We start from the raw sequence: 9,748 nt of genomic DNA, 5'->3' as shown, positions 1-9,748 counted from the left end.
CACACACACACACACACACACACACACACACACACACATACACACACACTTTCTTCTTATTATTATTAATCTTTTTCTTTTTTCATCGTACCAGTTTTTTTTAAAGAAAATAATGTTTTCATCTTGACGCTGACAAATGTTTTATTTAAAGAAATTGTCTAGAATAAAGTTTCCTTCATACGACTGATATTTCCCATCATGCCCTTCATGTGGGAGTGTTTTGCTCAGCGGCACTTGGGCAGGGTGAAGGTCTGAAGATTGGAGCTCTGCTCTGAGCTCCAGTCAATCTCCTCCTCACTGTCACAAACTATATTTAGCGTGTTTAAGAGTCGTTCTCAACCGACGGCAGCGGCTTCTGTTTCTGCTGAGGTCTGATTCCAGGAAATAGTCCTGTCCCTGTTTTCAGATGTTTGCTGGTTGAGATCACAACCATAACATGTGTCAGGATTTCATCTTGACATCAGACTCCGGGGGGGAAGATGATCCACAGAAAAGTTTAGCTCACAAACAAGAACACAAATTTATTTCTAAAAATTATATCAAAACAACAACAACAAGCAACAAATAAAGAAAAATCCAACAAATCCACGACAAATTGTCAAAATAAAAGCAGAAAAGTTTTGAGATTCAAAGATTTTTATTGTCAAATACACACGAGAACACGTTTCCCTGTGAATTGAGATTCTTGTGCTGTCCTTTCTGGAATACCAGCCGACCAAAATTTACATTAAAATACAATATTGACATAAAATCCAAAAAGGATATGAGCATGTTTAAAAACAAGGCGAATGAGGTGAATGAGGCGAGGACTGTGCAGAACTGAGCAGATTGAACATTAACAGTGAAAATTTAATAAAACGTATACAATATAAACAGTACAAATAGAATACTTTATGTTAAAGTGCAGATTTATAAAAGTGAATTCACACTTTTGACTTGTTTACACGACAGACGGATAATATTGGATTCTAGAGTCGTAAACACAACATCTAACATATGAGTGTTTGTAAATCAGTTGTGTAAACGTGATGAAGAACAATCTGAGAAGCTGGACAACAGAACGTGAGGTTGTTTGTGATCATGTTATGAAAACAATGAATGTTTAAAAATCTTTCTTTGTTTAAATAAAGATCCTTTGAAATAGAAACATTGAACCGATGCTCAAACTAATGAGTCCAGTTGATGGATGAGTCCAGTTGATGGATGAGTCCAGTTGATGGATGTTGAACAGATGAAGAGGAACCAGGGAACCGTCCTGAACATCCTGCTGACCTCTGAAGTTGAGACGTCTGGTTGTGAACTGGGGACAGTTTGTCCTCCTTCTGTCTTTCAGTCTGTTTGATGGCAGAGCTGTGCTAAGGGTGAACCTCTCAGCAATGTTTCCATGTGCTAAAAATACCAGCGGCGTCCTCGTCTTCTCAGGTTGACTTCACACCAGGACTCGCTCCAACCAGACGTGGACGGCCTTTCCTCGTCGCAGTTTCAGTTTTACTGCAGAAACAGAATTTGGTCTTCAGAGGTAAAATAAAAGTTTGTGCCCTGGAACAAGCTGCGACTTTCTGTTTGCGTGATGATTCGCTGTCTGGATTTCGTCTCTTCTGGATTCTGACGACGTCCTGCTGCCTGGTTTAAACTGTAGAGCTTTAACACAGAGCTGGAGGATCAGAAAACTTCACCGCACCGCTGGTACGAGCAGAGCACAGCCGAGCTCTGCCGCCGCCCTCATCATGTGAACTGGAGCTCTTCCTTTGAGACGGCTCTTCTTCGGACGCTGTGCAGAACTTTTTCGTGAGGATCCGACTCGTTCGGGTTTAATCTTAAGGAAGTGATTGATGTTTCTCTGCAAAAATAAAGGACTCAAACGTCAGAATTCCAGTTTAAAGCTCATGTGTTTGGTTTTGACCCAGAAAATTTTACCAGACTCTACATTCCTGAAGAAGTTTCATGTTTCAGAATTTTTTTCTACAAGTTCTTTGGTGATGAATTAGACGAACGAAGCGTCTGAGTTTAGAGAAGACAGAAAGTTTGTCGGATCTGTCGTCTCCTGAACGCTCAGATTGAAGTTCGGACATGAGGGAGTTGCTTCCCATCCCAGTGAGGCGGCAGAGAGAGCGACTCACCAGCCTCCCTGCTCCTCCGACCTCCTCCATCACCTCTTTCTCCATCCAAACCTCCAAGAAGTTCCCGTTCTTCCACGTGGTCAAATGCTGCAGGTACGACCGAGCGTTTAAAGACGTTGGACGAGTCGATACGGAACCTGTTCTCGCTCAGATGCTCGTCATAACGTCGTCATAAGGTCACTCCTGTGTTTTGTGTTTTCAGATACGAGGCGGAGAATGTCTTCTTCTCCAGCCTGAAGCTGAAGGACTTCAACATCATCGACACGCTGGGAGTTGGAGGATTCGGACGCGTGGAGCTGGTACGATGACGTCACATCTAACCACGTTACACCTGGTTGTCATGGTTTCCGTCTGAAACCAGTTGAGTTCAGTGGAGGACAGTTTTAGACCAGATCCAGATTAGTGTTTGATCAGGTTCAGATTTTCAGATTTTGAAACCAGTTTCAGTTCAGTGTGAACAGAGCTAAATAAACTGGAACCAGTTTTCATTTTGAAACCAGATTTAAATTCAGACCAGTTCAGAAATGTGTTTGTGTTCTCGTCAGTGTGTGTTGGATGAATACATGACTGGAGGGTGTGGCCTGTGGTGCTTTGCTGCTGTGGGGGCAGGGTTCTGTGAGTCTGATGGTGCTGAGGGTCGAAGGGGAAGCCCTGCGGAGGGTTTGCCCAAAAACAGGAAGGAATCCCCGCTCAGGGTTTCCCATCATCCACCTGGGCGTATATTTAGTGGCTCGCTCGGAATGACACTCTGGAAAAAAACGACCTCTGACCTCCAGACTGTCGCTCTGACCCGAACATGACTCCGACTTCTCTTCTTCCATCGTCGTCACGTGGTTAAAACTGGTTCCAGTCAAACATCGAACACGAGAATCTGACGTTAACAAATAAAAACACAAACTTTTCACTCATGACTCAACAGCAGCCGCTCAGTTACTTTACTCAGGAAGTAATGGAGGTAATCAGATTACATCGACCTTTAGAGGAAAAACTTTTTATACTTTCTGTCTAAAACTCATCACTGCTGGTGAACACACACACACACACACACACTCACACACACACTCACACACACACACTCACACACACACACACACACACTCACACACACACACGAGGGAGGTGTGACCTGTGACATGTCAGAGTTAGAGCTCATATAACGTAACATGAAGAACGTCCACAAATAGAGGATTGTGTCATGAGTGTGTGTGTGAGTGTGTGTGTGAGTGTGTGAGTGAGTGTGTGAGTGTGTGTTTGAGTGTGTGAGTGTGTGAGTGTGTGAGTGTGTGTGTGAGTGTGTGAGTGTGTGTGTGAGTGTGTGTGTGTGAGTGTGTGAGTGTGTGTGTGAGTGTGTGTGTGAGTGTGTGTTTGAGTGTGTGAGTGTGTGTTTGAGTGTGTGAGTGTGTGTTTGAGTGTGTGAGTGTGTGTTTGAGTGTGTGTGCATTTATTATTGTTGTCGATGTTTAATCGTTGACACATTCCCATGATGCACCTTCATAAGGTCAAAGGACTCGTGCCGATTACAAAATAAAGTTTCATGTGTTAAATGTAATTTTTCGTCAGATTCTTCAAAATAAAAGTTTTTCTGTATTTTTGTGACATTTTATAAAAACTTAAATCTGACGAGTGAAGTGTTTTTTTCAGGTGCAGCTGAAGAACGAGGAAGCAAAGACGTTCGCCATGAAGATCCTGAAGAAACGACACATCGTCGACACGAGACAACAGGAACACATCCGCTCTGAGAAATACATCATGACGGAGGCTCACTCCGACTTCATCGTCAGGTCACTCTCTTCTTCATCGCTTCTTTATCCTCGGGTAGTCACCACCATAGTGTTCATCAGATGATGATGTCATGCGGTCCAACGTTCCGTGGTCATGAAGACTAAGATGAAAAATAAAAGTGTTTATTTTACAAACTTAAGTTATATTATAATAAAAACGTCAATGTTTGTGTTGTTCTAGTTTTCAAAATGATAGAAAAGGTCTTGGCTTTCAAAATAAAAGCCTTTGAATCATAAATCTTTTTCAGAAAAGAAACTTTGTATTTTTGTTGATGAGATTTTTAAAGTTGGTCCTGAAAACGTGTGAAAGTTTCATATTTAACATTGAATACATGAATATACATAATATCATAATTCATATATGATCTCTGGTGTTGTGTTCAGGTTGTATCGGACGTTTAAAGACAGTAAATATCTGTACATGCTGATGGAGGTGTGTCTGGGAGGAGAGCTGTGGACCATCCTGAGAGACAGGTACCCAAACCCAGTCAGTTTGTTCAACTGTTACTTATTGTGTCCCTGTGCCAGCGACACCTAGTGGTCGGAGGGCGTACGTAAATCTCTCGGCTGCCTTTCTTCTGGAGTTTCTTCATATTTGGCACAAACATTAACTCACAAAGGAACTGATCAGATTTTGGTGTTCGAAGGTCAAAGGTCAAACTCTTGAACATGAAATCTCTGTTTTTAGAGAATTTCTTCACATTTTGACCATAAACTTAAATAATATTAAATAAATGTAAATAACTTCAAATAATGTTAAATAATCTTTAATAATCAAGGTCCGTCTTCACTCAGGGGCTCGTTCGAGGACTCGACCACCAGGTTCTACACGGCCTGCGTCGTAGAAGCCTTCGCATACCTGCATGCCAAAGGAATCATATACAGAGACCTGAAACCTGAGAACCTCATATTGGATAGTCGAGGATACGCCAAACTGGTACACACACACACACACACACACACACACACTCCAGAGAGGTTAACCCAAACCCACAGAGTCAAGGGGAAACTTCCAGATTTTATTTTTCATTCTTTTTTCAGAGCAAAGAAAAACTGCACAGACCAGAGGTAAGAAATGACTTTTTATTGTTTTTGATCTGATCCGTCATTTCCAGGTTGACTTTGGTTTTGCCAAGAAGATCGGTTTCTGTAAAAAGACGTGGACGTTCTGTGGGACGCCAGAGTACGTTGCTCCGGAGATCATCCTCAACAAAGGTCACGATGTGTCGGCGGACTACTGGTCTCTGGGTATCCTGATGTTCGAGCTTCTGACCGGCAGGTGAGGACACACACCTGTAGGGGTAAATCGTAACTCTGGTAATATCACATCTCACAGTGTCCATTTGTGTCTCCAGTCCCCCGTTCTCAGGTCCAGACCCAATGAAAACCTACAACATCATTCTGAGAGGCATCGACATGATCGAGTTCCCCAAGAAGGTCAGCAAGAATGCCGCCAATCTCATTAAGAAGCTCTGCAGGTAGGGGGCGCTGTGAGTCAGAGTAAGAGTGTGTAAATTCAGCTCGTCCAGAACAAACGTTTGAACTTGAGCTGTTTGTGTGGACAGAGATAATCCGTCAGAGAGACTCGGAAACCTGAAGAACGGAGTCAAAGACATTCAGAAGCACAAGTGAGTGCGTTGACACAGCTGTCCACATACTTCTGACGGCATCATCAGTACCAGTGAATTAAAGGGAACCTGTGTTTGTGTGTTCAGGTGGTTTGAAGGTTTTAACTGGGAGGGTCTAAAGAAACGAACCCTGACTCCACCTATCACACCTGACGTGAGTAGAAGAAGAAAAAAATTCAATGTTTTTCACAAATAAAACAAAAAAACTCATTTTCAACCTTTGACAAATAAAATACACTGAAGTTTAAACTGATGCAGAATTATCATAAAACAAAAGTTAAAGTCTACGGTTGAAACAATCAGCGGATGATTCTTTCACAGACGTATCTATGTTTAATTTGCCTGACAAATAATGGAGTCGAGTTTCTATGTTTACATCCTTGTGTTTCATGAACTGTGAAGTTTTAGTCGACCTGGTTTTATTTGTTGAATCTTTCACTCCATCTTTTTCTCATCATAATTATAATGAAGCAACAAAAGACCACGACAAGTTGTAAAAATGAAGTTTAAGATGCAGAACATCTGATGTGTGAGAGAGACAGATAAAGTCTGCAGATGTTTCATTATGTTCTTCTGTCCAGGTTTCTTCTCCAACCGACACCAGTCACTTCGACAGTTTCCCTGAAGACACGGACGATCCGCCTCCAGACGACAACACTGGATGGGACTATGACTTTTAAAGTCCCAACCACCGGATTAAACACAGACACAAAACCTGAAGCTCTACGAGGACAAAGAAGACGACTTCTCTCTCAACTGTGTCTCTACCTGAAGAACCTGGGGTGTTTTGAGTATGGCTGGACCATGTGGGAATCAAACCCTCAATGTTTTGTCACCACATCGTGTCCCCAAATTAACTGAGCACTACATGTGCAGATTTTCACAAATGAAAGTGGACTGGAGGACTTTGTGGATCAAACAGGTCCAGTCTGTTCCCTTTAATGGGAGACATCATGAGCACTCACTTCCTTTTCATGTCAGATGTCAGATTTACTTATGTCTTGTCCAAAAGGGACAAGTGTCTTCTTAGCTTTTCAAGACGTGGTCGTCTTCGCTGCTTCATTGTTAAGAAAACTGCCTGAAATCTGAAACATCCAGAACAAACCTGCTTCCTTGTTTTACTCTGGATAAACTTTGTTCTTCCATCAGGCCCCAGTGTGGGTTTCACCTTATGTCCCATATATTTTCATTTGATCTATTACTTCAGAGAAATCGCTCCTGAGAATTAAGATTAAATCACGTGTGTTCCTATTCTGCTAAACACTGTAACACTGACAAACTGGGAACATGATCTTTGTTCCATGAATCTAAAGCAAAAGTGCAGAAAAGAACGATTAGGACTCAGAGGAACATGAATCCAGGAAAACCCAGATTAAAGCCTCTTGTGATGTTTCACGATGCTGCGACGCTCAGAAGAAGAACAGTTCTTCAGTTCTACAGAAATCTGCTGATTAAATCTGATTATCTGATTATCTGGAGCCTGAAGCTTGTCCGGAGGCGTCCAGTAGAATCCGGTCATCACAGAGTGGTTCCCAGAGGAATGACCACGGCTGGATTCTCAAATGAGACGTGAGAAACTGTCCTAGAGCCCCAGAACCTCATCACATTTCCTCTGTGGCTTTTCGGTCATTTGGAGTTGTTGGGAAATATTTGCCGTTAACGCACAATTTAAGTCTGAAATCTCAAAGACTGCACTTTAATATCTCTGTTGTTATTTTAACTTGGAGCAAATGATTCTACAAACGTATTTTCAATCTCTTGAGTCAGTTCACCTGGAGCAGTCGTTTCTCACAAATAACTTTGGCAACAGAAGCTCACATGTTAAAACCAAGTTTGACCAAAGTCGAGTTTCTCGTTTCCTGTTTTCCCTTCAGCTCCCCCCTGTGGACAACACAGACACTGCAGCCCACAGAAAACCTCCGCTCCTGTCAAGTGTCCTTTCATCACTGGCTGACACTTGAACTTTGTGTCTACTTCCTGTCCCTTGGACATCTGGAGTGTGAGCTGAAGGTTCGTCTCTGGACGATGTACGAGTTCATCTTGAGGTCACTGTGATGCCTTCACTCCTCATTTCAGTTGTGGGATTTTAAAAACCAAGATTATGAAGAAACATTTGGGTGTAGGAGCTGCTGTTGCCCCCTAGTGGAAGATGGGGGAACATTTCTACTTTGAATCTAAACAGATATTTTGTACATATCCTCTTGACTTCCTACATATCTTTGCACACATCCTCAGACACGTGCACAATCACGTCTGTTTCTTCAAGTTTGTTTTTCGGACGTCGCCAAAAATAATCTGAAGCTTTTGGTTGAAATAGTATGAAGACATTTTCTCCAAGGCTCAGCGATGACACTTCCATGGTTAGAAAAGAAAAGAGCCCTTCAGATGGTCAGGTCCATTATTTTATATCTATTATCTCCTCCAGAGTTTCAGCCGTCATGCGTCAGAACGGACAAAGTTCCTCTTTAAATGTCAACATTTATCAAACCAACGAAACGAAACACAAAACTATTCACTTTACTGTCGACAACAGAGAGAATGTGCAAACATCTGAAAAAGTTGGAACCAGCAAACATTTAAAAATAACGAGTTTATCAAATTGAGAAATTTGTCAGCCTCATGATTTCTCAGTTAATCAATTCAGAATAACCATCAGAGTTGAAGGAGACGTGATTATCTACGACTGATCATGTGACTCGTGGTTTGTGCTGCATCCACAGAGTTGAAGTTTAAAATCATATGATGATATTTTGTGGCCTTTTGTAAAAGCTGCTCGTTGTTTCACGTTGGTATGAAGCCTTTTTATTCACAGTCTGATCACGCTGAGATATTTTTGGGATTTCTGTGAGCTCTGCATGAAAATAACAACGTGAAAGAATTTGTCACATTCAAGGAAAAATTTTAGTTTTGAGATGTTGATGTGGTTCCACAGCAGGAGTCAGAATGTAGTTAGCCTAGCTTAGCACAGAATGGACAGTCAAATGTTTCCCCCAACGTCTCTCAAATCTGACAAACCCGTATGTCGTGTTAAGAACATGTAGGAAATATATTTAATCATAATCAAACAAAACTAATAATAATAAAATATTTCATGGTGGGAAGCCAGTGAGGGATCGTGGTCTTGTTCCTGGTTCTGAGATCCCAGCGAACAGGTTTTATCTCATTTGTGAAACACAAACAAAAAGATGTGAAATAAGCTTGTGTGTCGTTACCAGGCTGGTTTCAAAATAATGAAAAATGAAAAACGTACAAATTGATTCTTTGATTATATTTAGTGTTTTTGAGTTTGTGTAATGAAACTTGATGGTCACTGATATGTTTGTATATATTGGGAGTATTTTAAGTTGTAGAATATTATTAATATCATTATTAATATCATTATTAATATGTGCCTGCCATGGTAGCTGTGCAAACTGTCTCAGTTCAAGAAAGCTTTATCGACCTGACTGTTAAAAACAAAACAAAAAAAACATTTTGCAATATCACTTTGATCTGTTTTCAAATAAAATAATAAAACCTATGAATAAAAATGCTTTGTTTCTATTTTCTTACAGTTTGAAGGTTAATGTCAGTTAATAACAGAACGGACTTTATCATCATCAATTATATTCACATCATTTCACACGAGTCACTGAATCTGGAGCTTTGACTGACACATTCCACAGGAAGCTGCTAAACATCCGTCACCTTTGATTTGTCCCATATTCAGTTTGTCCCATATTCACTTTGTCTCATATTCACTTTGTCCCATATTCAGTTTGTCCCATATTCACTTTGTCTCATATTCACTTTGTCCCATATTCACTTTGTCCCATATTCACTTTGTCCCATATTCACTTTGTCTCATCGATGTCAACAAGCAGCAGCGTCCTCTGTCCTCAACAAGAGTCAAACTACAGAGACACTTTCTGAGCAGTACCTGAAGCTCAGAGTCTCATGTGAGGATCCGTCTCCAGGACACGAGGACAATAGATGCTGATGAACTGAAGACATCAACAGATTCTCTACATTAGAAGAAACAGTTTAACTTCCTGTTTAAAGTATTTGGACATGAGGACATGTCTGATAGAGATGAAGGAGCAGACACACACACACACCTACCTCACTTTTTTATGAATGAGATGACGTCAACAACAAGCCCCTCCCCCATCGCTGCGGGAAAAACCTCACGATCAGAGAGAGAGAGAGAGAGAGAGAGAGAGAGAGAGAGAGAGAGAGA

At 41.2% G+C, this 9,748-nt stretch overlaps 2 protein-coding genes across 3 annotated transcripts in view; both read left to right on the top strand.

Moving 5' to 3' along the window:
- prkg1b (protein kinase cGMP-dependent 1b) overlaps window positions 1–1,223 on the top strand; it is an 18,613-nt gene extending 17,390 nt beyond the window's left edge. The window contains exon 10 of the mRNA XM_069517708.1: window positions 1,131–1,223. Within this exon, the coding sequence (XP_069373809.1) occupies window positions 1,131–1,170 (40 nt within the window). The 3' untranslated portion in view covers window positions 1,171–1,223. The remainder of the gene's footprint in view (window positions 1–1,130) is intronic.
- Window positions 1,224–1,352: 129 nt separating this feature from the next.
- Window positions 1,353–9,059, top strand: LOC109640589 (cGMP-dependent protein kinase 1). 2 transcript variants are annotated; one of them, XR_011239736.1, is made up of 11 exons: window positions 1,353–2,213; window positions 2,323–2,419; window positions 3,762–3,901; window positions 4,286–4,375; window positions 4,697–4,838; window positions 5,017–5,180; window positions 5,257–5,379; window positions 5,467–5,529; window positions 5,617–5,683; window positions 6,111–7,098; window positions 7,404–9,059. XR_011239736.1 is itself a non-coding variant. In XM_020104674.2 (10 exons), the coding sequence occupies exons 1-10, from the start codon at window positions 2,071–2,073 to the stop codon at window positions 6,207–6,209; spliced, it is 1,128 nt and encodes a 375-aa protein (XP_019960233.1). In that variant the 5' UTR covers window positions 1,353–2,070; the 3' UTR covers window positions 6,210–9,059. The 2 variants fall into 2 exon arrangements, 1 of the variants encoding a protein (XP_019960233.1); XM_020104674.2 differs by having other exon boundaries at window positions 6,111–9,059.
- The last annotated feature ends 689 nt before the right edge of the window (window positions 9,060–9,748 follow it).

Source organism: Paralichthys olivaceus, chromosome 21 (genome assembly GCF_024713975.1).
Source record: "Paralichthys olivaceus isolate ysfri-2021 chromosome 21, ASM2471397v2, whole genome shotgun sequence".
NCBI classification, from domain to species: domain Eukaryota; kingdom Metazoa; phylum Chordata; class Actinopteri; order Pleuronectiformes; family Paralichthyidae; genus Paralichthys; species Paralichthys olivaceus.
The sequence above is the reverse complement of the archived record's forward strand: the minus strand, read 5'-3'. Positions and strand labels throughout refer to the sequence as shown.

Bases quoted from the DNA above. Each gene is read 5' to 3' on its own strand.
- LOC109640589 (XM_020104674.2), top strand. From the start codon at position 2,071: ATGAGGGAGTTGCTTCCCATCCCAGTGAGGCGGCAGAGAGAGCGACTC. The intron at 2,214-2,322 runs GTACGACCGAGC...TTGTGTTTTCAG, and splicing joins CACGTGGTCAAATGCTGCAG to ATACGAGGCGGAGAATGTCT. The intron at 4,839-5,016 runs GTACACACACAC...CGTCATTTCCAG, and splicing joins GTCGAGGATACGCCAAACTG to GTTGACTTTGGTTTTGCCAA.